The following is a 26,415-nucleotide window of genomic DNA, read 5'->3' as shown; positions in this document are numbered from 1 at the left end:
AAGAACCATAACAAATGACAAAAAAGAGTGAAATATTCTTCTGTTTGTTCAACAAAGCTAATCAATGTCAATACTTTAGAGGCTTCAAGCTTTTGACATTGTGCAAAATTGGGGGCGTGGAAAGTCAGCGATTTAATGTGTCAATGCGGGAAAATACAAAAACTAATAATCAATATGTTTGCACTTTGTTAAATATGGAAAAAAAAATGGAAATAATAATAAGTAACTACTGTACATAGGATCAGGATGAGTATAAATAATTTTGTATTATTTTCTAAAGTTAGTTTCTTTAATTCCTTTTAAGGTATAATATGTTCAATATTACTGGCTTACTATGCGTATGCGTAATACAGATGCAATCCACTTATCAAGTATACGCAGGGTAGAGCAAGCTTTAACGAACAGCTAAACGTATATCTCTGATATCTGATATTTTGAAGTTGAGACATGTCGGCATAGGAGAAAGGAAAAACAAAAAATAAAACCATTAAAAACGTTTTCCGCTCCGACACTGATCCGCCGCTTAAAGCTTAAGCGGCTTTTAGAATTCGCTTCATTCAGCAATCGATCAATTGATCTATTCACACTTCCATTGTCTGAGGCTTTTCGTATTTGTATGTAGTTTAGGCGTCGTCTGTCAGAGACACCAACAATAACAATAACAACAACAACATCAACAACAATTACCATAACATTAAACAACGAACAAATGAGAGAGAAAGAGAAAGAGGCCGAGCAACAAATAGCAAGCAATCCCTGCCATGTGTCTGTCTAGTGTCTTGCGGGGGAAGAGTCGATTTCAGCTCAATTTACTTGGCCTTTTGTTTATTTTATATCTCAACTCAACACATTTTGCCATAAATTTGGGTTAAATGTTAATCCACAAAGTGTCAGAGAATCGTCTATAAAAGGCAATTTCGTAGGCAACTTGGAATAAATCAATGATAGATGGAAACCAAAAACCAAAATGTCAAATCGCACTACCGGAAGCTTAACTCAAATCCCAGCTGATAATGATGATGTTTCTCGTCGTCATCATCATCATCATCATCATTTTGATTATTTAGTTCCATCATCGTTTCACAGTAGCCAGCCACACACTTGCATTGCGGTTCTCACTATGTGTGTGTGTGAGTGTCTGCTAACTACTACTAACAAACTGGTAAAAATATGCAAAAACATGAACAGATTTTGTTTAATAAGTAAACAATTATTATAACTAGGGTCTAAACGTTCTCTCTACACACTTTAATTCTCATTACACACTCTAATGAATATTTAACTTCAGTATAGAATGATCGATTCAAAAATGAATTTCATGGACAATATAGAAAATTATTAACAATAGTCAAATATTTTACCTCCTTATTTATTGGATATGGTATAGACATATGTCTGCATGCACAGATCTTTAAAAAATCAAGTTAAAAATCCGGTTCATAATGTCGATCAAAAAATGATTTGGCATAGCAAACTTCTTGCCAAAATGAATAAACTTTTATTATTTTGCAAATTGTTGTCGCCCACCTGACAGGTACAATAAACAAAAACGTACACTAGGTAACATAAGAAATTCTATAAACAAACATTGAGGAAATAAAGAGAAAAAGAGAATCCAAAATAATTGAACATTAGCAAATTTGAATTAAACGCTTCGAGTATTTGTGTTTATGATGGCTGATAAAAAAAATATTTATAAAAAAAAACTGCAAAATGATTTGAAATGGGTATAGGCGATTTTTGAATTGCCCTTTTCTTACTTAGAAGAGAACAAAATTGTAAGAAGGTAAATATATAGCAAATATTTTGAAAGTTGATTTATAATTTCAAATATTCCATGTGCCCTTCTAGTTGGTTAAAACATAAACAGGGGCGGATTTGCAAGTAATGAGGTCCTTGATAGAGGTATTTCTACAATTATAAGTTATTTCTAACCCGAATGTTGTCTAAACGGCCATCTGTGGATGATCTGCAGGATCAACCTCGGGACAGTAGGCCCTGTTATTCCCAAATCCGGCACTGAGTGTAAGATTAATAAACACCTAAGATTTGATTTTTTCCAATGTTCGACAACGGATTGGCGAAGGTTTGTCTGTGTGCTGTTGCTGACGGTGTGTGGGTACATGGCGGCAAGTGTCGTGTTTTGCGTCTGCGTCTGCGTCGACGGCTGCTGCGTATTTATGTGTGGGGGTAAGTTGAGAGAGTGATACACACAGAGAGAGACACAGAGGCAAAGAGCGTCGTTGAAAGAGTGGGAGAGCTCCCCCATTACTTTGGCGTTTTTTGAGCACTCTCGCTTGTGTGTGACTGTGAGTGGGAGCGCCCTAATGTTCCTCTTGATGCAACAACAGCTGAGACTGAGTTCAGTCGTCATACTCTGAGATCACCTCTTACAGAGACACATACATTCTGTCTGCTCGGTTGTTCCGTTGCTCCGCTGCTTTGCCTTCTCTGCCAGCGATGCTAATACGCCGAGGCTCCGATGTTATTTTCATCGTCCGAAGATTTACAGTAACAGCACGAATCTAGACAGCATCGCCACCCAAAAAGAAGCAACCGCGTTCGCGTGCATTTGTAAAGGAAAATTCATTCTCATTTTCTGTGTGTGTTGTTTTTTTTTTTTATTCCCCCCATTTTCCGTTAAATTTAGCTGCCGCTGGCGGAAGCATTTGCTCCGCGATTCTGTTTTCCAAAAAGACGATTTTTTGTCGCCGCGTGTGTATTATCTCAACTAATGCAAAAAACCACAAAAAAATAAAATAAAAGAAAACAGAATGTTGTCATTTAACCTTTTGTTTGGTTTGTAATTTTTTAATTTATTAATTAAATGACGAAATTCCGCGAGTTGTCGTCAGCATGCGGCATAAATGCAATTAAATCATTAATAAAGTCTGACAAATAACACGACATACACACATACATATATCTGTACATATATACGGCCCATACATATACAATTCATATACATATGTATGAGTGAATGCCTGTATTTGTATGTAAAGTGCAGTTGAAACTACTTCGAAAATTTATTTTCGAATAAATAGTACAAAGCTGAAGAAGAAGAAGCAGCAATCTACGAGTGCGAGATCTCCCAGTCTCATCCCCAAAACGTAAGAAACACGAAAAAAAAATCGAATACGAAAATTTCTACGGATTGTCGAAGGCGCCAGGCTACGAAGGGGCGAAACGCGCGCGAGTTGCCCCACTCATCTTCTCTTACGCAGGCACAGTGGAGCAAAGTTTAACAAGCAAATGAAATTTATCAATTTATTTAATTGATTAATTACATTGGTTTTTAACTGATTAAATCAATTATATAACAAGTGTTCGATCTACGATGATGCTAAAAATAAGTGTGAATCGTTGCTAATTAATAGATAAACAGAGATCAATCAAACTTTAGCACTCTTAACACAAGACAAGATTGAAGAGCCTTAGAGGATCATTAATTTGGAACAACTATTTAGAATCTTCAATTGACTAGAACATTTGAGCTAATTTTAGAATTGTTAGTAAGCTATAAATAAAACATGATCCCTCCGCTAAATCCTTCTCTAAACGTTTTGCGATATTTTTAGGCTATATGTTTATGTTGTGAATAACAAGTGTTAATATGAAATTAGCACAATGATAATATATTCAATGCATTGCTATTAGTTTAACTACATTTTGCTAAACAGTGTAATTCCCTATGACTCAAACTGAAAGAGCTATTTAACTTGTAGATTAGAGGAACAAAAATACAATATATATTATAGAAAACCAGTTGAGTAAAAATATACACATTATTATGATTATTATTTTTTGTACTTTTTTTATTATCGTTTAACCAAAGTGCACCGTGTGCGCCTTTAGCGGTATATGCCTCTGCCTCCGTATATTTTCGTGTGGTGCGTCTTTTCTCCCTCTCTCCCTCCCTCACTCGCTCTATATCTATCCTCCTCTTTGTCTCTCTCTCTGCTCCTGAGTCTGCTTTAACGAAATAGGAAATTTTTTTGTATTTTTGGTGTTTTTTTTATAAATAGATTTTGCCATACGCAGCAAAACGGAGAAAATGTGAAAAGTGAATGAAACGTCTGACGAGAAAAGTGCATAAAAAATACAACAATTAAAAATGTGAACAAAAAAAAAAAAAAAAAACAACTAAAAAAATTTATGATTAGTGTGTGAGAAAAACAACAATAAGAAGAGTAATACAACAAAAAAATAATATAAACAAAATGCAAGCCTCATCATCGACAACAACAACAACCACAACAAAGACCAAAAAGCTAAGCAGTGCAACGGGTTCCGGGGGCAACATGGTCAGTTCTGTGGCCATGTCAAGTGCCACCAAAACCACAACAACCACAACAAGAAAACAGCCATCCGCCTCAACAGCAGGAGCCAGTCCCAAATCACCAAAAGCAGGAGCAACATCAACAAATAAACAAAATGCAACACCAAAAACAACAGCAACAAATTCGCATTCTGAACCGCATGCCGAAATCGCAGAACTATCAAAAATGATCAATGAGCACGCCGATGCTATATATCATACATGGAAAAGTCGTGGCCTGCCACCAGCCCAGCTCCTTGAGATGTACACAAATGCAGCTGCCTCTGGTGATTTCGCGAATGTCGCAGGAACAGCAGCCGATGCGGAGGGATTGCAACAAATGGTCACCAGTTTTGTGAACAAGGATAAAGAGCAACGAGGCAAAAGTAACAGCACGAGCACAACAAACGGCAAAGTGAAAAAAGTTGCCATTGTTGCAGCATCGGATCAGGCATCCCTGCAATCGCCCAAAAAAGTTGCTGCTGCTGTTGGGGCGAGTAAGACCCAACCGGATGTCAATCTCAATTATGATATTAATTTGCATTTGGATGTTAATAATTTAAGTCACCAGCAGACGCAACAATTGCTCAAGATAGGTGAGCTAATACAGCAGCAAAAGGATAAAGAGCAAAAGGAGAAGGATAAGGAAAGAGAGACATCGAAAGCGACGACGACGGGAACAGGGACAACAGCAACTGTTGCCAAAAAACGACAGATTGTGAAGAACAGCGGCAACAGCAACAATGGCAATTCTGTTAGTAATAGCAAAATAACATTAAAGGAGAATACAAAACAACAAAAGCCCGCAAATGTTAGCATAGATGTTAGAGATGCAGCAGCATCACGAGTGGGAGTGGGAGTGGCAGTGGTGGAAGCCACCTCAGTGAGCGATAAGCCCAGAGAGGTAACGGCCACGAGTCGCAGCGGCAGCAACAGCAAAAAAACCAAAGAACATAACAATAACAACCACATCGAGAAGCCGGCAACTAAAGAGAAACCTGCAACAACAACAACTACAACAAACGCAGTACGCAGCAATAGCAAAGCAGCAGAGGCAGTGGCGCCATCGGCAACAACAACAACAACAGCAACAACAAATCGCACTGATAACAACATAATCAACAGCAGCAACATTGTTGCTAACGCATCTGAAATGGCCAACAACACGCCAGCAACACCGGCCAGCACAACGATGCCAACATTGAATAAAGTCAAACCAACTAGTGGCACGCGGTCCCCACTCACCAATGGCCAGGATAAGAATTGTAATAATCCATAATTCCATTTAAACAATTGAACAAAACTCACTTGTTGCTACCCCGACTCTCTCTCTCTATCTCTTTCTTCTAGTGGGCAGACCCATTTTGACACGTGGTTCGGTTGCCGAACGTGTCTTAATGTTTGAAAAGTGTCCCGATGTTAGGAACGCCTTCCACAATATCAAACGTCCACAAGCCGAAGCTCCGCCCAAGAGTCTATTAAAGGTAAGTTATTGTTTAACTATTTTAATACATCAATCAAGTGAATTAGTTTGAAAAATTGTGTAGTTATCTAACAATTGCAAATGGCAAAAGATTATGTGTGTGTGAGTGAGCAGAAAAGAAATGCATTAAAAGACAAATCACTATAGTTCACCATTTTGCATTTGCATTTTAAACTGTTTTCTTTTTGGTTTTAGTTTTTTTCCTCTTTTTTTATTTGATTTGGTTTTCCTTCTTTTTTGTTGTTATCAAGCAGCAAGCAGGCAAAGTTGATTGATTTAAGGTTGCACCAAAACAACGCCACAAATTCAAATGATTGCCAAAAAAAAAAAAAAAAGAAGAACAAATGAATAAAACAGAAAAGAACAAATCAGAGATAAAAAGAAAGAAATAAAGTATAATAGAAAGGTGCCTAGGTATTAAAAGAGATAATCGGAGGTATTAATGTTAATATTCATAATCTTTACTAAGGAGTACTCAAAGTCATGTGAATATCATGTGAATTAATCGGTGTAATCTAATGAATAACTAACTTAAATCGTTTTAAAGCTTAGAGTGCTCTCTAAATACTCGTATTTAGAACTCCAAAAATATAGATTACATAACGTAATAGCTTTGAGATTAAGATCCAAATTTGATCAAAATTTAAAAACAATATCCGAAACTCTAAGTTTTGTCATAGTAGAACTACATGTATCCACAAGAATTCTTTCCAATTCCATTACTTTATGAATTGTGCTTGAAATATGACAAAAAGGCGGCCTTTCGTTAAATCTGGCCCTGAAATTAAGATCTCATTCCATATTCGTAGACTCCGACGACGGTTTTCAAAGAGTTCTGTTCTAAGCCTTAGACAATCTATTCAAACACTATCCTATACAATATTTCTTATCAATAAATGTATTCTATATACAAACATACATATGTGTAAAGTGATAAATAATCCTTGGCAAATTTTTTATATCACTTAACAAATAGGAAACATTTGAAACTTTTCCGTTTAACCATAATTTTGGTATACTTCCAATTGCCTCCCACATCTGTCTGACTACCCCTAATGCTAAATATACTTACCTATATATATATACATATATATCTTTAGATGTATGCATATTTTTTACGTATACAAACAATCAAATCAAGCATTTACGATCAGCAGCAGCAGCAACAGCAACAACATCACGATCGTGCAAAAAGTAGCAACAACAAAGCAAACCAAATTACGAGTATGAAACAATACAAAAACAAAAACGAAACAAATTTTTAAAACAACAATAAGTACCAACAAAATGATCATGATCATGATCATTTAAGCAGCGCGAATTGCATGTTTCGGATACTGGGTGTGGGGGATTTTTTTTTTTCGTTTTTTTGGTTTAATTATTATTTTATATTAGAAGTGTGCGTAGCTCTTGAGAGACCGCAGAGAGGTTCTTATGCAAAACAAATATACAGAATGACTTCTTTTCACTAATTATTCTTGTTTTTGAATATTTTGTAGTAGGTATGAGTATTAGTTTGATCCACTTGAACTTTATTCACATTAGTTTGTGAAATTCCTTGCCATCGGTTGTTTCCCATTGTTGATCAAAGTAAATATACGAAATATTCTAAAAATACTTCAATTTCCAGCCAATAGTCTTTGTTTAACTTCTGTTTTGTTCTTGTTGCTTGCCTCATTTGAGTATAAATTTAAGCAACCATGCGTATGCGTAATATTTGACCATTCTAAAGCAAGCGTAGCCAGGCGTATACGTAATATGCCTTCGCGCACATGCTAAACCGTTGGACGATCTACCATGGGCGTAGTGGCCAAAGGATGCCAAATAGATTAAAAGCAAGAATTTATTCAACTTAAACTAGTTAGTCCTTGGGTTTATATATTTATCAGTACAGAAAAGTTTCAAAAACCAACTAAATTTTCTGTGTCATGAATATCTTTAAAACACAAATAAAATATTTTGTTCTGTCTACACCCATGCTGGATATTTTTCTACAATTGTTGTTTTAAGTATTTTGCGTAGAAGAAGCGATTAATATTTATGTCTTGACAGTTTTAAAACCATGAATGAGCTGGTTGATTGAGTGAAAAATGGGAAATGGGGGGGTTCAAATGCCCTCAGGTCAAGACATTACTTGCCCCAAAGAAAACAAAAACTATGAATAAATGAATCCAAAAGTAGATACTATGAATATCATCTGAAATGAAGCAACTGCAGATTTGCAATTTCCTGTCAGATTATATCTTTTTAATATATATTTAATTTGACAAATTCAGTTTAATTAAAGGAAACACTTTAATTTTTTCTTCATAATTTATTTTTAATGTTGATGGATAATGAATCATTTGGTTAGTGTATGTATTTTGTTATTGTTGTTGTTGGTATAATGCAATTAATTGAACTGAGTAATAAATTTGTTTAAAAGTCTTAACTTAACTCAATCACACACACACACACACACACAACAGCGGGAAAATGTAGATTTTTCTTTCTGCTTCATTGCTGCCAATTAAGAAATTTTTCTTGTCTATTGAATTTAGCACATGGGTAGTGCGATCTCTCTCTCTCTGTTTATCTCTTTCTATTTGTCTGCATTTTTCACTCAAAGTTCCTCTCGTAGTATGTAGGTGATTTACAACAACAATAACAAAATAAAAGGTATAGAAGTTAAATTCACCAATACCAAAATAATATTTAAATCAATTTTTTTTATACTATGTTTATTTTTTTTGTATAGGTTTTGGTATTTTGTTTTTTAATAATAAATTTAAAAAAGAAAGCCAACCATTTGTTTATATAAAAATTTTCACACTAAACGTAAACAAACGTTGAGAGAGAATTGTTGAAAAGTTAAATTGCAAATTTTATTAAGTTGGTGGTTTGATAAACAAATCGCATTTTGCCTAATTAGCCAAAAGTTAATACGCCTTCTTTTCTTGGAATAGGTTAAATTGCATGCCACGCCGCCACCGCCAGTGGAACAGAATCTCCTGCAGAAGGAAATACGCTCCACAAAAAGTGTCTATATACCCAGGTGAATATTATTAACAAGGAGAACGAACTGCAGTTCGTTTGACTAACTATACAAAAGTATATATTTGCTTAAAGTTTGTGCAAAGAAAAGAATTATCTATGTTCCTTCCTCAATTTCCTCTAAAGACTAAAAGATTTTCATATCTCTTTAGATTCTATTTTCCACATGGCAAGCCACAGCCAACTATTGCCATGGAACGTGTCATTCGTGGTATATTGTCGGCCTTTGATAGTTTTCCGAACAATCAGGTGACCAAAGATGAATTACCCAGAATATTGAAGCTATGTGGATTGCCCTTCTATTGGCGCATGCCTGTGATGGTCTTCTGTCAGACAGCCAGCACGGGTCTGGTGGAACGCCAGCGTTTTGTTGAGTTCTGGAAACAGTAAGTACATATATATTTGTATTTGAAATTCCTAGTAAATCGTAAACTAATTTTGCAGAATGAACGTTTATTGCCATGAGGCTGCCTCCAGATTTGTATACATTTTATCACGTGGTCAACGCTTTCGCTCCTACATTGTGCCTGAGGATTTAGTGCCAATGGTTCAAGATGTGGTCGATACACATCCTGGACTGGCGTTTCTTAAGGAAGCCACCGAGTTTCATTCCAGATATGTGCACACGGTTATTGCGCGAATTTTCTATTCGGTTAATCGCAGTTGGAGCGGCAAAATAACCATAGCAGAACTTAAACGATCCGATTTGCTGGAGGTCAGTAAATAATATATCTTCATCATTATGCTTAAATATATCTTTCAATGTATTCCCTTAGATGATTAGTCTGTTGGAGGAGGAAGAGGATATTAATCAGATTATGGCCTTCTTTAGCTATGAACATTTCTATGTGATTTATTGTAAATTCTGGGAACTGGATAAAGATCACGATTTGTTGATAAATCAGGAGGACTTGGCCAGGCACAGTGATCACGCTCTATCTACACGCATTGTGGAACGCATCTTCTCGGGCTGTGTAACCCGGAGTGATAACAAAAAAAATCCCGAAGATGAGGCTAAAATGTCCTATACGGATTTCGTTTGGTTTATTCTGTCGGAGGAGGATAAGCGAACTCCTACAGCTATTGAGTATTGGTTCCGTTGCATGGATGTCGATGGGGATGGTGCATTATCGATGTATGAGCTGGAATATTTTTATGAGGAGCAACAGCAGCGCATGGAGGGCATTGGAATTGAATGCCTTCCGTTCGAGGATTGTCTGTGTCAGGTGGGTTAAGTCGCATTTTCAATTGAGTAGTTCTCCTACTAATTAAATCTCTCCTCTTAGATGCTGGATATGATTAAGCCGGCGAATCGGGACTGCATTACATTGAGCGATCTGAAACGTTGCAAAATGACCCACGTCTTCTTTGATACATTTTTCAATCTAGAGAAGTATCTAGATCATGAGCAACGTGATCCATTTGCCTCCCAACGAGATGAATATGTAAGCATATCAAAACAAATGCCCGACTGGCTCCGTTGATAAATTTGATTCAGGTTGATCTTCACTACATAATCTTATTGTTTATCCCTGCTTACTTTCATTATAGACCTCCGATTGGGATCGATTTGCAGCTCAGGAATATGAGTTGCTTATATCCGAGGAGAACGAATAAATATTTATTTATTTTTTAACTTACTACAAATTTTTATACATAAATGAAAAGAGAAAATGCAAGAAAAACAATACAAAAAAAGATAACAAACAAGAAAGGAACGAGAAAAGAAACAAAAAAGAAACTTTAGTCCATTATGTGCAATAAATTCGAATTATTATTTATTTTTATGAGTTTCTACAGATTTAGTTGAATTTTGTTTTATTAATAAAATTAATTTATATTATACAATCTTAACTATCGTTTTCTTTAGATTGATCGTATTTAATTCATTTATTTATTATTGTTTTATATTCCTTGGCCTATATAATATGATTTTCTCTTGATTTAACTCATTTTGAAATATATACAACTTTATTTATAATCTGTTTTAAACTTATGTACAACAGATCAACAGAAATGAACAATTTACACTTTATAAAACTTTATCCATAAACTAAAAGAAAAGTCCGAACGTGATTTATTTAAAGTCAGATTCGCCACAAAAGAAATCATCTAAAACACATAAATAATGAAATGCCATTAGAAAGAAAAAGGACTTGAATTTAGAAATGATTTTTTTTTAATTTTTCTATTTTTTTTTTTTTATTAAATTTTTGACAACTTAAAACTTAGATTTAAAATTTATTAATTTGCAAGTTTGAACTATGCAATTTGATTTGCCTATACACTAAATAAGTATATTTATAAATTTATAATTGGTATATGCAAAAAGAGGATCGCGTAGGATCGCCAACAGGTCAATGACCGATTTGTTTGTAAAAAAATCTTTTATTATTCGTTAATATTTTTGTTTGTTTTTGTTTTGCTTGCCATTTCTATAAATCAAAGTGCTAATTTCTTTTTTACAATTGCGCGCTGCTCGTCGATCAAGAATCACAGATGCATAATGTAGGGGGCGGGGAAGGGCGCGGCCGGGATTACATATGTATTTATATTGTCGTACATTATTCGTAATGAAAAAATAATTGAGTGGGGCATATGCTAGGACGTTCCAATCAAAGTATCAGTTGCAATAGACTACAAAATATACAACAGGGAGGGAGAGGGAAAAATATTAAATACAAATAAAGGAATATATATGTATACATGATAGGCATATAGAGAGTAGCGTTGTGTATCTAGAATTGAATTCATATTTTTAGGGCAACGCATCAAACTTGAAGCGTTTAAATTTCTGGTCTTTGTAGAAGCAAGCAGCAGTTTAGTTAAAGCAGTAAATTAAAATAATTGTTTCCTTTACTTTTGTTTTGTGTTTTTTGTTGTTATTTTGGTTGTTTTTGTTGGTTGGCGACGCATTGTTGTAGCTTTTTGTGGTTGTGTTTAGGTTTACTGTTTTAGCCGTACTTTCTCGCTATCCTCAAAGTTCTTGTCATTATCATCGGTTTCTGTGGCACTGCCGCTAGTACCTTTTGCCGTTAAATCATCAGATTCGCGGGTATATACTGGCGTCGAGTTGCCTTTAACGTAATCGGCGGTAATGTGAACTCTTCGTATATCTGAGCCGGGCACTATGAACATGGGATCTAGCAGCAGTTGTTCCTGTGAAGAGAAACAAAAATTGGTTAAATAAACTTGACATACTTAAAAGTATAAAATTTCTCACCATAATGGACCGCAGACCACGTGCTCCTGTGTGCCTTTCCATGGCTAATGTGGCTATTGATTTAACAGCATCCTCTGTGAATGTCAGATCGACTTCATCCAGTCCAAGCAATGCTTTGTATTGTGGCACCAGAGCATTTCGTGGTTCGGTTAGAATGCGCACTAGCATACTTATATTGAGGCTGTGGAAAGGCACGATTACAGGAAAACGACCAACAAATTCCTATTTAGAGTGGAAAGAGAGAAACCAAATTAACTTTGATAAGTTTAAATGGCAATTGATTGTCTTAAACTTACAGGTATCATGCCAAACTCCACGAGATCACGCGCCTGTACTTTGGTGAGGCACTTGTCACGCTCTTCCTGATCGTTGTCCATTGGAGTGGCAGCTGATTGAGCAGCTCTGCGGCCAGAGCCGCTTGATGATGGCATACCAAAGCCCAAATACTAAAAGAATAATAAGTTTTAATATAATAACTTTATAAAATCATTAACTAACCTTTTCGTTGAGCCTCCTTCCTATAAGGCGATCCAATCCCGTATAGGCTCCAGAGGCCACGAATAATATATTTGTGGTATCCACCTGGACGGTTTCACCTCTCAGTTTTCGGGGTGAATTCCTTTCAGGCACATTCACCACTGTGCCTTCCAGCATCTTAAGCATACCCTGTTGGACTCCTTCACCGCCCACGTCCCTTAATTGATGAATGCCTGGAACAGCGCCGATTTTGTCCACCTCATCGAGAAAGACAATACCTGTCTGAGCTCGCTCTACATTGTAGTTGGCATCTTGCAGCAGCTTGGAGATGACACTCTCAATGTCCTCGCCCACATAGCCCGCCTGCGTGAGAGTGGTGCAATCGCAGATGGCAAAAGGAACATCTAAACAACGAGCAATTGTTTGGGCAATAAGAGTTTTCCCTGAACCCGTGGGTCCTAACATAATAATGTTGCTCTTTTCAAGTTTGACATCGTTGGATTGTCTGTCGAGAATTTCGGAGCCGGAGCGATGGTCACCACCGCTGCCATTCCTTGTGGTTGCTCCAACACCAATTGCGCCACTAAGACCAGAGCCACCCATGCCGCTGCCGCTTAAGCCACCCATTTGAGCTGGAGACTTTGGCGGCAATTCGTTGCCTGGTGTATTATTCAGCGTGTGGCCAATGCCGGTTATATGCAACAAATCTGGCCTCGGTATGCCGTCTAGTCCGCCGCCGTGCTGTTGCTGCTGCGTTTGTTGTTGCGTCTGGGGCAGATTATGATGGATGCGCTTGTAGTGATTGTAAACGGCTACGGCCAAAACTTTCTTGGCAAACTCTTGACCCACAACATGCTTATCCAGATATTCCATGATCTTTTGAGGCGGGGGCGGGGTTTTACGTTGATTCTTTGGCTCATCCTTGACACGCTGTTTCGTCTCAACCTCGGAGAGGACCACGAAGAAATAATTGCACTTGGCGCACTTAACAAATCTTGTGGAACTAACAAATGTCTCCACCTGTGTGCAGGCGCTGCCGCATTTTGGACATGAAAGTAATTTATCGCCCCCGCCAGAGCCGCCATTGCCGTTGCCAGTTCCACTAGGCGGATTACCACCACTTGTTGGTGATCCTCCACTAGAACCAGATCCAGCAGGTCCGCCAACTTTTGTGGTACTGGTGCCCGAAGCAGATCTACTGGTGGGCCCTTCTGAATCATCCCAAGTGGTTGTGGCATTGGTCACATCTATGTACGCTGGAATGGCCCAGGCTGGTTCCAGAACAATTTGTCTGCTAGCAGAACAATGATTGGTTGCTAAATGAAATTGTCGACAGCCACCGCTGCTGCTGCCTCCACTTGCTCCTTCTCCAATTTGAGCGCCCAAAATTACACATCTTGCTCTGTGTTGTCTGTGATTGACATTGGTTCCTGAAAGAGAAAGCACATATAAGGCATCAAAACGACAAGTTAATTGATTGAATGGAAAGTGGTTTCAATGACCCTTCACAATATGGTCTTATTTGCGATTATGAGACCATGTTTTTATTTTTAAATGAATCAGAGAATGGAAAGGCCAAGGTTAATTAACATCTATAGAAATCACAGGTGAATGATTCTCTATTTGATTAGGCAAATCGCAAGCACTTTCGAGAGCTAGATGTGCGAATTTCACTGTTCAGATGAGAGTTAGTTAGATAAATCTTAAGATTTTTTGCTTACGGATTTGAAGTTGGTGTTTGAATTAAAACAGCTAATAAATTTATTTATTTCATATTATTACACTATCTCAATTGAAATCCAGGAACATCATTTTCAATAGTATGTATATCTTTTCAACTAATTCAAATTTCTTTTTGTAATGCTATTAATAATGCTTCGCTTCAGTTGGGCCATAATAATATACTGAGGAACGACTTGCATTATACCCTGTAATGCCCTGCCAAGTTAAAACTCTTTGGGTGATCTAGTTGTTGTCCACTCAAGAATGAAAAAATTGTTTCCAAAAAAATTTTATGCTTCGTTAAGCGAATTTTCACTGTACATACGTGTAAATATAGATAATATGCCCCCTCTTCCTAAAATGGCTATGCCACACATAATTATGAGCCAAGCAACTTGGCTATAAAAACAAAAAGTAAACATGAAATGGTCTTCGTACATAATAAAAACCCATTACATAAGAGACCAAATAGCGATAATTAAAAACTCGACTTGAGCTTACATTGAATCTTTGAAATCAACAACAGCAACAACTACCAGATAACTCACTTGGGTAAGGTTTTCAACACCCCTTTGTTGGGGGGGGTTGAGAAGGCGCCCCTGTTCAATAGATTGACCGCCAACTGCTTTTATTTTGATATCGAAACTAGGCGACCTTCGCTTAAACGTTTTTTTTTTTTGGAAGTTGTTGGCTAAGTAGAGAGGGTAAAGAGGGGAAAAATACTAACTAAATAATTCTGCGCGCAAAGAGAGTGAGATAATGCAAATGTTTTTTTTTTTTCTTATATCAGTGTGTTTAGTTTGTTTTTATTGTTGTTCTTATTGGCTATGTGAACAGAGCAGCGCCAAGTAGTGGCAATGCCAGGGGCAAGGCAAGGGGGTGAGCAAATGACGCAGTTACGTATGCGATTTTTGCACAATAACAACAACAAGTCAATATAGATACAACTTACCCTTTGCCCAGATGCCGTATTTAGGGCCCAGTAATATAATCCTACGCACCATACTCATCTTCACCTGTCCGGGATTACGGAAGTATCAGTCTCAGCTGCTTGCCTCCCCCTCTCTCTCACTCCAATCAAAAACCCCTAGTGCTTAGACTCTCTGCCACCTCTCCTTCACCTTCACCCACACTCAGGCTCAACAAAGTGGTTGGTTTGGTTGTTGTTCCAGCTTGTTCTTCGACTATATTTTGGGTCTTTTCATGAAAATTCAAGTTCCTCGTCTTCTTTGGGTGATCTCTTTGTTGTACGACGCAATTGTATTTTCTTTATTTTTCTTCGTATGATTTTTTTTGGTGGAAAATGGTGGAATGCGCTCGCGGCGCCTGTGTATTAGTGTTGCCAGAATATAAGACTTATGTTGCAACAGGTATGGCAGCTCTGTTCAACACAAATCGATTGTCGATAATACAAAGGAAGTTAAAGCACAGTGTGTCCCTGGTTCGTTGTTCCTACCGTGGTACAAACACTGTCATATACTGGGCTATATTATTGGTTGTTTTTAACTTAAACGAATAGATTAACAAATATATATGTGTGCAAAATTTTGATTTCGAAACGGTGTAAATTTTGGACTATTTTGGGGCCGGAAATGCTTGCCAAAAAAGAAACGAAAATTTAAAAAAAAAAAAAAAAAACAATGACTGTATTGAGTTTTAACGTACACATATATATTTAAGTTATTTGTTTGAGTTGTATTTCAAAGTTTTATACAAAATTATAGCTCCGATTAGTAGCCCGCTATAATGCGTCCCTTTTTGCTGGCCTTCTTTAATTTACGAGTTTTCTTGTCCTTGCTGCGTTTGTCCAGATTGTCTTGTCGCTTCTTCTGACGTTTGGCCTTATCCTGTTCCACCTTTTCCTTACGTTCTGACCATTTGCTCTTGGCCTTGCGTTTCTCGACCTTTCGCTTTTTGATGGCCTTTTGCAGCAGCTTGGTATCGTCCTTTACCTTCTTACCCTCAACCTTATCGAACGCCTTCTTCCAGGCTATATCATTCTGTATTTCAGCTACTTTTTCAGTTTCTCCTTGTTCCTTGAGTTCGGTGATTTGCTTTTTGGTATCCTTGAGCTTCTTCAGAATCTCTCTTGGGTTCTGATGGGATCTCTTGGTTTTTCCGCCAGGATTGGCAGCAAAATCAACTTTGGAATAAACAATTTTGCCCTCCTGATTAAATGCGGGTTGTGGCGCAACGTTTTTCACTAAGGATTTGTCGTCTTCCAATGCATCGTCTTCGGTCTTGATAGCTCCCTTCAGCTTTTGATGTTTGATATTTTCATTTTTCAAATTTTTCGATGATGATAACAGAATTTTCTGAACACCTTTGCTGCGTTTCAACTTCTTGGCCTCACGCCGTTTCTGCTGACGCTCTGTGGTGGGTCCCTTCTTCTGCCGCAGTTTGTTCTTGATTGACGCAATGCGCTCCTCTACTTCATCTTCAGCCCCAACTTTGTTTTGCTTCTTATTTTTGGATTTTTTGTTTGGTACAGAAGAACCTTCATCATCCGAAAGAAGATATTCTTCGTAGGTATTATCATCTAGAAATTAAACGATGTAATGAATAATAATTATTTATTTTCTTAAAAAACGTTACCTTCTTCGTTTGCATAGGGTACTTTGTGACTGGTTAACAGGTGCTTTATGCATCCACTGAATTTGATAGCCTGTGTTAGCAAATCCAAAGGTTTCTTATTTTCTTTTACCTCTACGCCATGCTCGAGGTTGTAATCCTCCTGTAAGCGTTGCAATAACTCGGTCTGAGCCATTGTTTATTGACAACCTATTAATTCAGTTTTACTTATTTTTTCCAAAACAGCGGGCCGCACGTGTAGACCATTGGTTAGGAATGGTAAAACAATAACTATCGATGAATGTTGGAAGTCGATAACTATAGAAATCGATACCTTTCGATTGGCAAATGTTATGTTGTTGTTCATGGGATTTTTACAATTGCCTAGTTTGGTCACACTATCTAGTTCTGTCCCTCTCTCTCCAGTTCATTTTTCCATTTAACTTGGTCGGAGAATGACTAATTTGCACAGTTTTAGTATTTGCATGTTACAAAAACTTTAAATTTAAACATCGACGCAAAAATTACATCGCGATTAGGGCAACATAAAACGGCAACCAAAATGAAGAAACAATTTGCGAAAATAAAAATTGCTGCCGAGAATCTTTCCAGGTAAGAAGTTCAAAGGCCAGACGGCGACGAAAGCCTAGGATGTTTTCGTCGATAGACAAGTCGCAGGGAAGAGTGTGTGTGTGGGGCAGGTGTTGCCTCATCAACAACAACAACTACTTAGCCAATGCCAAAACATAAAGGCGAAGCTTACGTTTTCTTACGTAGTCAGCTGCTGCTGGTGTTTTTGCGGATTACCTAACGGTGTATTTACTGTTCTTCTACTTCTTCCTTTTTTCTTATAGATCAAGTAAATCGGATTGCAAAGATTCAGAACTGGATACAATAGAGCGGCAAGTGGATAGATATCGTGATACCATTGAGAAAATTGTGCGTAAATTGCCAGCATTGAGTAGTAGTGGTGGCGGCGGAAGCAATGGTCAAGTAACGAGCGAGGAGCAGGATAAGCGCATCAAGAAGAATAGCCACTATAAAATAGCTCAAGCATTGGACGAATCGGCTAAGGAATTGCCCAAGGATATGCCGCTTCAAAAAGTGCTAAACAATTGTGGTTAGTTTTCCCTCTTTTGTTTTAGTTTTGTGTGATAGTTCATTGCCGCTGATAAGAATATCGGTAAAGTTTTAGTACCGTGGTTCACTAATAGTGAAAAAGTGATATGAAAAAAAAAACTGAAATGTCTATAGATGGATTATAATGACGAGTGTGTGTCACGGGCTTTGCGTGCCCCTACATTTGTTTTTTGTGTGTGTGAGAGTGTTTGTCTGTGTTTGCGGCCTCGCCTTGTCTGCGCTTGGCCTTGTGGCATTTACATTTCTCAACATCGACTGCTGCTGTTGTTGTTGTTGTCATTGTTGTTGTTGCCGCTTTGCGCGTTTTTTAATCATTATAATAATTTATATTATGACTTTTTATCGCTGCTTTCTTTTTCACCTCGTTCGTCGGTTTGCGGTTATCTATTTATATATATATATACAAATGTATATTATAAATACATGCATACATATTTACTTTTTGTTTCGTGTTTTGATTTCCATTTTATTGTCTATTTCATCTGAATTTGTTATACATCTTTTATTAAAAAGTGAAGTTGAAATGATTATAATATTAACCCCCCGAAAAAAGTAAAAGTTGATCTTTTCATATAGATTTATCATATACTGTCATAATATTGCTTATTATGTGGGCGCTCTTTCAGTTTTGTCTCCCTCTCTCGCTCTTGCTCTCGCTTTGTAGATTATTAGTCATTCTCCATTTACTTATTTTTGTTTTATTATTGTTTTGTGCGGTTCCCTCTTATGCATTCCCCCACATTCACACATACATACATTCATACTTAACATAAACAAACACACATACACATACATACATACATATGCATAAATTTGCAGTCAATTTAGTTGCAAAACTGTAAACTAACAGTGGTTTAAGTATTTGAAAAATCCATTCAATATTTTATCGTAAATTATGGAAAGAATTAACAAGTCTTCGTATCATACATATATACTATAAGTATAACTTAAATATTTCCTTTAAATTTAATTGTTGGTTCTTTAATTTTTCTACTATCCCTAACCACTGTGCTTCAATTGTGCGCCCTTTGCAAATTTATTGTTAGCTGCGATGCGCTTCAATTCAATTCATCGCCGTCTTACTGCCACACAGAGCAAAATACAAAACAAAAGACATAAAAAATAAAAATAAAAGGGGAACAAAAACCTAAGCATATCTTAAATGTAATACTTCGCTGCCAACCCCTTCCTACAACCGCCCCGCGCCACCCTCTCCTCGCCCATTTAAACGCCGACCTCTTTCCCTTCATTTTTGCTGCCTCTAGCGGCGCACAATTATCACAATTTTGCTTACTCAGCTCCGTCAGCTCAGCACCTCCATCGTTGGTCTCCCCTCGTCTTTCCTCTTGCTTCACTCCAACTTATCTCTTGCCCCGACCAAGACTACAATTGAACTCCAAACCGGCATCACAGAGACCAACAACAAGCCAACATCTTCGTCGTCTTCGTCTTGAACGTTTGGCTACCGTCTACGATAAGCATTGACTTCCTCACTTTAAGTGGGAACTTTGCATCATCTGAAACTAAAACTAAAAGAAAACTAAAAGTTTATCTTTTTTTCGTCTCTCTAATTTATACTACAGGCGAGCTGGAGAAGACAATTGCCGAATGCATTATCGAGAGCGAACTGGAGACAGAGGCCAAAGTTGTGAAACGTTTAAAAAATATTTTGGATAAGGAAATACAAGAGATCTCAACACTAAAACGTAATGTCTCACGCACATTACAGGAATACACCTCACTCAAGCGAAGTTATGAGGTAAGCAGCAGCAGAAGCACCCACCGGGACTGAGATTACCTGTAGCAAATTGAAAATTTCTCTTTAGTTTGATAGATTTTACACATTTTTTATTTTGGGGTCAATTAATCAACGGAAATGATGAATAGCATAAATCGAAAGATATACGAAAATATTTCCCTTTCGCTTCAAGTCAAAACAAGTCAAATGATAATCCGCCAAGCAACTTATCCAATTGGAGGAATTTACTTTGATTAAAAAAGTAACGATGAAGGAATGCCAACAAAAGCAATAATATTTATCCAACTGTCCGTCCAAGAGGGTTCAGTTCAGTTCAGTTCAGTTGGGTTTAGTTTATGTGACTCTTGAGAAAAGACTAGTGGAAATTTCTGAGGGTCTGAAGAAGACGACATAGACGAAGGCCAACCACCCGGCACAGTGGTTAAAATTGAGAAAAAAACAACAAATCCTATGCAAATTTCTTTAAGAAAACCGTTAGTTAGCGGATTAGCTTACATGAGCTTAAGTCTTTAGCTGATTTAATAGATAAAGTTTATTTCTAAAAACAACTGTCTAACTTTTGTCTATGAAAATTGTGCAGTTGTAGATCTCTGATTAACATTTTCCCATTGATCTTCGAGCACTGTATAGTCCGGATGCCGGATAGCGCCAGCCGCCAATCAATTTTTAATTTCAATTTTTCAGTTTCAGATCGAATTTTTGTTTCCATTGTTATCTTTATATATGTATGTATTTGATTCTTTTTTTTTCTGTTCGCACTCTATTGTTTTGTTTGCCATGCTTTTTCTTCTTAGGTTGCTGGCGCTGTTTTATGATATGTGCCACGGGGCGGTCTTATCTACTATAGAGAGGGTGAAGGAATTGTTTTTTTTTTTTTTTTTCTTGTTACTGTTCCAATTTCATGAGACTCTGATTGGTTCTACTTATTGTGAGTGATGGATACGAAACAGTTAGGTGTTGGTGGTTACTTGACAAAAATTTCTGTTTGATTTTATTGTTCCATTTTACAAATTCGTTTGTTGCGACTGTCCATGTAAAGACATAGGCGGGGATGACCAGTCTGTGTGGCGAAGTGCTTTGGTGTTCAGGCGTTCATTGACTTGTTTTTGGTAGTCACGATTGGAAGTGACATCATAATTGAATTAAATTCGCTATGCCAATGCCTCATAGATGTCCCACCTTGATACACACTCCCCTCGCCGGGCCTGCCTTATGATAATCTTATCGTTCGTCTTTAGTAGGTTTGCCATAAATATATATATATATGTACATATATATATAAGTATATTTTAGCTAATCAACAATCTGCTTTTGTATTGGCGTTCTAATTGGGCGTCTTTGTATATGCGCCACTGGCTTATACTATTTAAGTGCTAACTTTGGTATGCCAATGGAATGTTTGTTTGTAATGCACACACAATACACACTGTAATGGATGTAGGTCATTGAGGAGGTTATTACACACTCGTATGGAAATGATGCGACTCACTTGAAGTCGTCTCCACTGAGTCACGTTAGCTGTCATTGAAGATGTGATATATATGTATGTACATAATGCTTGGGTTTGATAATTAGTCGGTTGGTGAGTTTGCTATTGTGTTTCACTATTTTGCTTTCCACAGAGTTTAAGATACATGGGTGTATGTACCTATATATGTATGTAGAAGGTATAGGTATACCTACCTGAATGAATATACTCTGGCAAATGTTCAGTTGTCACGATTTGTTTATTTTTAGCAAGATTACCATAGCAAAAGGTAGAGGAAGAAGGTGTCACCGCTTTAAATTGGTTATCTAAAACCAAACTCAATAAATTCGAATTATTTAATGAAGTAGAAACTATTAATATTGGCTTACACAATACGTCTCTTATCTCTCCCCACAAATAGTAAATAATGAGCCATCAATCCGTAGCTGAGTCGTCTAAGTTTTTAACTTAACGCAGAGTCTTAAATTGGTTTTGATTATTTAGTCGCATGCACATTTGTTTTTTTACTATTCTATCCATTTTTTGGGATATTTTGTTGTCGCTTTTTCCTTTTATACAAAATTAGATATATCTCTAAAGTTACTTTTATTGTTCTCAAGTTTAAAACTCCCTACAGTTCAATCACCTGACATAATTTCTTATCAAGTGTGTATTGTGTGTATGAAAGAAGACTTCTTTATGAGTCAAGTTTAGGCTTTTGTTTTATGGCACATGCCCCCGCCTTTTGTATCTATTCATCTAAAGAGTAACAAAGAGTTCGATTCGGAAATGAGACACGAACAGCTGCTGTTGCTGTTCGGTTGAAGTTTATTTTTAGTTAGTGGCTATGTTGAATTCCCCATTTAGTAATTCAGACAGTTCAGAGAGTGAGACAGAGATAAGATATAGAAAAATTGCACTTGAACTTTGGCACTGACGTTTTTTTTTCCTTTTTGTAGTTGCTTTATTAAAATAAACTAATTGTCTCTATTTTTGTTTTGTAGGCCGCTATTCGTCTGGATGAGCCGGCCAGCAAAGTAAACCACATTAAGAGCCAGCAAGAAGAGTGTGAAGTTAAATTGGAAAAGGAGCGTGATGCCTGGGCAGCACAAATGTTGGAACTAATAGCCAAAGAGGATGAGATTGTCAATTGCATTCGCGACTATGTGCTGAACCAAAGAAACTATCACGAGCGTGCCTTACAGCATGTGAATGCGTCTCTGGCCCGCATTCAAGACACCATTCAGGGTACAGAGAAATCACGCTTTGGCACGTCCCTTAAAGAGCATTTGGTATCTACAAATCGTGAGATTTCCTACATTGTGGAGCTTTGCTGTTGCTGCCTCCTCGAACATAGCCTTGAGGAGGAGGGTCTTCTCCGTGTGGGTTGTGCTAGCACCAAATTAAGACGGATGAAGCATGCTCTGGAAGCCCAACATGTGAAGACACCTTTGCCTTTGGACTATCAAGATCCACATGTGATTGGTTCCATACTCAAGTTGTATTTGAGGGAATTACCAGAGCCATTGTTGACCTATAATCTATATAAGGATTTCATAAGAATTGCTGAACGGCATAGCGAACAGGAGAGAAAAACGGAAATTAAGGCCATATTAGGAAAGCTACCCAAGGAGAACTATGCCAATTTGCGCTACCTCACCCGATTCCTGGCGCTTTTGCAGCAGCGAGCCGTGCATAATAAGATGAGCTCCCAGAATTTGGCGATTGTCATGTCACCGAACATGCTGTGGCCGCGTCTGGACAAGAGCAGTAATGCTGCCGCCGACTATATGGGTCAAGTGAATAGCTCATCGGCAGCGAATATTATTGTAGAGCTGCTAATAAGCCAATGGGATTATTTCTTTAATGGCGAAGTTGACTTTTATGTGACACTGCAGAGAGGCAAACTGTTTGTGGAGGGGAAAAGCAAATCGAATTCTTCAAATGAGCATTTAGATAGGCATGACAACGGTAGGGTAATTACACTTATATGTATAGATATAGAATACTTACCACATTTTTTTTTGCTTACAGAAGTTATAGAAAGTCCGCGTTATGGTACTTTGCGGCGACAGAAGGCGAATGCTCCCTCACCACCAAATACAAATGGTAGTATGAGCAGCAGTATGACTGCGGTAAGCTCCCAGACGTATCGTCCCCATGCCAAGGAGCTGTTTCCGCAGCAACCACCTGTGCAGACAGAGAAGGAGAAGCCGGTCAAGCCACCTTTACCCAACCTGCCACAGTTTCAGGCACCAGCAGCAATAAACAACACAACGAACACTACTGCCGCCACCACCACAGTACCAACAACAACACAGCTGGAAGCACAGCCTCCGCCTCCGCTGACACCCGCCAAGCCAGTGCCCATGACTAGAACACAATTCTTTGGTCTGGACAATTTACCATCACCCACAGCGGACCGCAAGAGCACAGATAGTATTGGTAGCTTCAAATTGAAACCAGATGTACCCCTGAAACCCCAATTGCCCAAACGTCCAGCCGTTTTGGGGGTTGGGTCCTCCGCTAAAACAGAAGGCAAAAGTGACGATGAAGGCGGTATTACCACACCCACTCAGGCCACCATCGATAATGGCAATGGCAGTGTACGCTATACAACGGAAAAGTTTATAGAGAAGCTAAAGCAAGAGAATTGTGATACGACGGCGAATGGCGTAAAAGAGGAAAACAATCATAATCATAATGGAGAACAAACGGCAACCACTTTGGACCCCGGACAGGGGCAGATTCAAGGGCAGGGACAGGCGACTACACCCATTTCACCTAACTCATTTCAAACGCCGAAAAGACCAACAGTGCCAGCGCCGCCTCCGCCGACAAATCGCAAGCAATCTGATTAGAAGTGATTAGGGAAGAGTCATTAGGTGTTAACTCGTTAAGACTTGAACGCGCACAGTAAAAACTAGATAAAGTAAACAAAAGATCAGAAATCTAAAGCGTATTCTGCATTTGTATGTATTTTTGCCTTGTCATAAGCAATCTAATTTGTATGTGTTTAGCCATATATGATTACCTATTTATATATTTATAAATATATAAAACATTGCATATACACATAACAAGTACAGTATATACATTGTATAATATATATCTTTATACATATATATATTTATAGTTTGTAGTACATTTCCCCATAACTGAGAATACTTTTGATTTGCCTGTTAGCTCTCAATTTGTTAATAATTGTTTTCCTTTTTATTGTTTCAAAGGTTGTGATACATCAGAGAAAAATTAGTTAAAGTGATGAAATTTTGAAAGATTCGAGTTTCCTTAATTTAGTTGCGTTTCAAAAAACAAGTTATATTTTTGTGTTTCATTAGAAAAAAAAACGTTTCGAAATTCTTTTAAAAGTTTTCTTTTTGGGTGGAATATTATTAACTATTTTACCTTTTGTATTCCTATATATGATTTTGATATGTATTATATAAATTCTTATCAGTTATCAAGATTTCAATATGTCCATTATATATATATGCATACAACATATATTTGTATTTTATTTTGCTTTATTAATTCATAATGCAGCTTATTACTATTATTATTATTATTATTTTAGAATAAAACCTGTATGAAGAATTGTTGTGTATATAAAATATACATTAAAATATTTTGATTATCATTTCTTAAAAAAAAACAATTTCAATTTAATTTTTGAGTTATTTTGTTTAATTGGGAGCGTTTAATAATAATAAATGTTACATACGGACCTCTTGAAATCAAAAGTAAAATTTAGAATAGAATGCAACTCGTGAATATTTACAAAAATCAATCCAATATCTATTTCCAAACATACATATATAAATTATTTTCTGATTCTGCTAGAAATCGTGCCATAACGTGAATTACCTGATATAACTATATAATGAATGAACAGATCTAAGAAGCTTATCACTCAATTATTAACTCTTTTCTTCACTCAATTACTGCAATTTCTATCATATCTTTACTACTTAAGCCTCTTTCACTTAATTGACTTAAAACCAGAGCTTGATCTTCAAGAAATACTTATAAAAGTGCATTAGGAAAGAGACCAAATTGAAATATTCCGAAATTGAAAAAGAAAAACAATCACACATTATATAAAACAATACATCTATTTAACTATATATTTGCATGGTATTCATAGAGTTTATTGAATGAAATGTTAAAAAGTACATACTACATACAATATTAAATATACTCAGCAATAAAAGAAAACACCTCCCACTTGGAGCAGGAAATTTTATAGACTTTACTTAAGGCAATGCAATATTAAATATAATTTTTGTTTATTTTTAGCTTTTGGTTAACTTACAGAACTGGAACCATTCCAGCAGACTTCAAGTGCTGGCAAAGAGCCAGTGATTTCAAGGAAACGCAGCAATATAAACGAATAGTCCTGTCTCCAAACTAATTGCCTACGCTTCTCGTGCTCATGATGGTCAGGGGGCGTATCCATTTCCCTGACATAATCCATAAAGTTATCCACATTAACGGGTGCCTCGCCCTTGGCTGGCTGCTTGACAGCACCTTCAGTTTGCAATTTACGTTGAAATTCACTACGATAATAATCATTAATCATCGACATCATACCCTTGGAGTACCAATAGATAATCCCTATCAGAAACATGCCCTGAACGAAAGGGCCAACCATTTTGGTGTCGCTCTTTAACTCTACTACTTCTAGGTACTTTGCTCGCTTGACTTGTCCTTGTTTTATTGGTAATGCTCGTAGTTTGCCCACCATTCATTAAGCCATACGAATTGCTGCTTGACATGTGGCCAGGCCATGGTAACAATTAGCATTACTGTATTCGCAAAGACAAATAATTTCATCATCTCAAATGCTAAAGAGGAGAAGAAAAGGAGTAATAATTGAAATTAATTTTAGTTTTCAATTTATAACCATTATATGTATATATTTACAGACCCTCCGGTGTGCGCAAATAGTCACCAAAACCGGAGTTTAAATCCTTATCCTCCTCTTTCTCAACATCTAGATTGGGTTTCGGCTCTTTCTTTGGCTCGGATTTGTCCTTTTGATTGTTCGAGTGTGTATGACCGTGTCCTTTGTGATGCTTCTGCCTGCCGTAGCCAGTCGATGAATGGGCAAAGGCAGACTTCTTGGATTTCATGGCCTCCAAGAATGGAGGAATTGTCAATTTGGTGTCGTCCTTCTTTGCCAACTGCTCGTTTAACAATGACAAGAACAAGGCAGACC

At 37.2% G+C, this 26,415-nt stretch overlaps 6 protein-coding genes across 11 annotated transcripts; 2 read left to right on the top strand and 4 right to left on the bottom strand.

Moving 5' to 3' along the window:
* Positions 1 to 2,411: 2,411 nt before the first annotated feature.
* Positions 2,412 to 10,688, top strand: LOC137585409 (serine/threonine-protein phosphatase 2A regulatory subunit B'' subunit alpha). 5 transcript variants are annotated; one of them, XM_068301173.1, is made up of 9 exons: positions 2,412 to 3,110; positions 4,042 to 5,583; positions 5,669 to 5,802; positions 8,747 to 8,835; positions 8,987 to 9,220; positions 9,279 to 9,549; positions 9,611 to 10,060; positions 10,121 to 10,279; positions 10,386 to 10,688. In XM_068301173.1, the coding sequence occupies exons 2-9, from the start codon at positions 4,221 to 4,223 to the stop codon at positions 10,449 to 10,451; spliced, it is 2,766 nt and encodes a 921-aa protein (XP_068157274.1). In that variant the 5' UTR covers positions 2,412 to 3,110; positions 4,042 to 4,220; the 3' UTR covers positions 10,452 to 10,688. The 5 variants fall into 5 exon arrangements, with proteins under 5 accessions (XP_068157274.1, XP_068157273.1, XP_068157276.1 ...); XM_068301172.1 differs by having other exon boundaries at positions 4,026 to 5,583; XM_068301175.1 differs by having other exon boundaries at positions 2,540 to 2,601; positions 4,026 to 5,583.
* Positions 10,689 to 11,202: 514 nt separating this feature from the next.
* ClpX (Caseinolytic protease chaperone subunit) lies at positions 11,203 to 15,892 on the bottom strand. Of its 2 annotated transcripts, none has more exons than XR_011033557.1 (6): positions 15,209 to 15,892; positions 12,556 to 13,964; positions 12,354 to 12,503; positions 12,058 to 12,279; positions 11,695 to 11,993; positions 11,203 to 11,471 (listed from the first exon to the last, which is right to left on the bottom strand). XR_011033557.1 is itself a non-coding variant. In XM_068301169.1 (6 exons), exons 1-6 carry the CDS (start codon positions 15,264 to 15,266, stop codon positions 11,436 to 11,438), a joined length of 2,070 nt encoding a protein of 689 aa, XP_068157270.1. In that variant the 5' UTR covers positions 15,267 to 15,892; the 3' UTR covers positions 11,203 to 11,435. The 2 variants fall into 2 exon arrangements, 1 of the variants encoding a protein (XP_068157270.1); XM_068301169.1 differs by having other exon boundaries at positions 11,799 to 11,993.
* Positions 15,893 to 15,905: 13 nt separating this feature from the next.
* Surf6 (Surfeit locus protein 6) lies at positions 15,906 to 17,108 on the bottom strand. The gene is made up of 2 exons (XM_068301170.1): positions 16,852 to 17,108; positions 15,906 to 16,795 (listed from the first exon to the last, which is right to left on the bottom strand). The coding sequence occupies exons 1-2, from the start codon at positions 17,021 to 17,023 to the stop codon at positions 15,987 to 15,989; spliced, it is 981 nt and encodes a 326-aa protein (XP_068157271.1). The 5' UTR covers positions 17,024 to 17,108; the 3' UTR covers positions 15,906 to 15,986.
* Positions 17,109 to 17,244: 136 nt separating this feature from the next.
* Positions 17,245 to 24,277, top strand: RhoGAP92B (Rho GTPase activating protein at 92B). Its single transcript, XM_068301167.1, has 5 exons — positions 17,245 to 17,439; positions 17,682 to 17,947; positions 19,551 to 19,726; positions 22,199 to 23,165; positions 23,229 to 24,277. The coding sequence occupies exons 1-5, from the start codon at positions 17,390 to 17,392 to the stop codon at positions 24,053 to 24,055; spliced, it is 2,286 nt and encodes a 761-aa protein (XP_068157268.1). The 5' UTR covers positions 17,245 to 17,389; the 3' UTR covers positions 24,056 to 24,277.
* A 1,223-nt stretch (positions 24,278 to 25,500) lies between these two features.
* Xport-B (exit protein of rhodopsin and TRP B) lies at positions 25,501 to 25,848 on the bottom strand. The gene has a single exon (XM_068298960.1). The coding sequence runs from the start codon at positions 25,846 to 25,848 to the stop codon at positions 25,501 to 25,503; it is 348 nt and encodes a 115-aa protein (XP_068155061.1).
* Positions 25,708 to 26,382, bottom strand: Xport-A (exit protein of rhodopsin and TRP A). Its single transcript, XM_068301171.1, has 2 exons — positions 26,125 to 26,382; positions 25,708 to 26,041 (listed from the first exon to the last, which is right to left on the bottom strand). The coding sequence occupies exons 1-2, from the start codon at positions 26,327 to 26,329 to the stop codon at positions 25,911 to 25,913; spliced, it is 336 nt and encodes a 111-aa protein (XP_068157272.1). The 5' UTR covers positions 26,330 to 26,382; the 3' UTR covers positions 25,708 to 25,910.
* Positions 26,383 to 26,415: the final 33 nt, after the last annotated feature.

The sequence above is a fragment of the Drosophila tropicalis genome, unplaced genomic scaffold, assembly GCF_018151085.1.
Source record: "Drosophila tropicalis isolate 14030-0801.00 unplaced genomic scaffold, ASM1815108v1 contig_878, whole genome shotgun sequence".
NCBI classification, from domain to species: domain Eukaryota; kingdom Metazoa; phylum Arthropoda; class Insecta; order Diptera; family Drosophilidae; genus Drosophila; species Drosophila tropicalis.
The sequence above is the reverse complement of the archived record's forward strand: the minus strand, read 5'-3'. Positions and strand labels throughout refer to the sequence as shown.

Excerpts from the sequence above, each read along its gene's own strand:
- LOC137585409 (XM_068301173.1), top strand. The coding sequence starts at position 4,221 with ATGCAAGCCTCATCATCGACAACAACAACAACCACAACAAAGACCAAA. Across the intron at positions 9,221-9,278 it reads TTTGTTGAGTTCTGGAAACA|AATGAACGTTTATTGCCATG; the intron begins GTAAGTACATAT and ends CTAATTTTGCAG. Across the intron at positions 10,280-10,385 it reads CCTCCCAACGAGATGAATAT|ACCTCCGATTGGGATCGATT; the intron begins GTAAGCATATCA and ends CTTTCATTATAG.
- RhoGAP92B (XM_068301167.1), top strand. The coding sequence starts at position 17,390 with ATGAAGAAACAATTTGCGAAAATAAAAATTGCTGCCGAGAATCTTTCC. Across the intron at positions 17,948-19,550 it reads AAAAGTGCTAAACAATTGTG|GCGAGCTGGAGAAGACAATT; the intron begins GTTAGTTTTCCC and ends TTTATACTACAG. Across the intron at positions 19,727-22,198 it reads CACTCAAGCGAAGTTATGAG|GCCGCTATTCGTCTGGATGA; the intron begins GTAAGCAGCAGC and ends TTTGTTTTGTAG.
- ClpX (XM_068301169.1), bottom strand. The coding sequence starts at position 15,266 with ATGAGTATGGTGCGTAGGATTATATTACTGGGCCCTAAATACGGCATC. Across the intron at positions 11,994-12,057 it reads GTGGTCTGCGGTCCATTATG|GAACAACTGCTGCTAGATCC; the intron begins GTGAGAAATTTT and ends TTCTCTTCACAG. Across the intron at positions 11,472-11,798 it reads ACTTTGAGGATAGCGAGAAA|TCTATTGCAACTGATACTTT; the intron begins GTACGGCTAAAA and ends TATATTTTGTAG.
- Xport-B (XM_068298960.1), bottom strand. The coding sequence starts at position 25,848 with ATGGTTGGCCCTTTCGTTCAGGGCATGTTTCTGATAGGGATTATCTAT.
- Surf6 (XM_068301170.1), bottom strand. The coding sequence starts at position 17,023 with ATGGCTCAGACCGAGTTATTGCAACGCTTACAGGAGGATTACAACCTC. Across the intron at positions 16,796-16,851 it reads ACCCTATGCAAACGAAGAAG|ATGATAATACCTACGAAGAA; the intron begins GTAACGTTTTTT and ends TTTAATTTCTAG.
- Xport-A (XM_068301171.1), bottom strand. The coding sequence starts at position 26,329 with ATGAAATCCAAGAAGTCTGCCTTTGCCCATTCATCGACTGGCTACGGC. Across the intron at positions 26,042-26,124 it reads CTATTTGCGCACACCGGAGG|CATTTGAGATGATGAAATTA; the intron begins GTCTGTAAATAT and ends TCTCCTCTTTAG.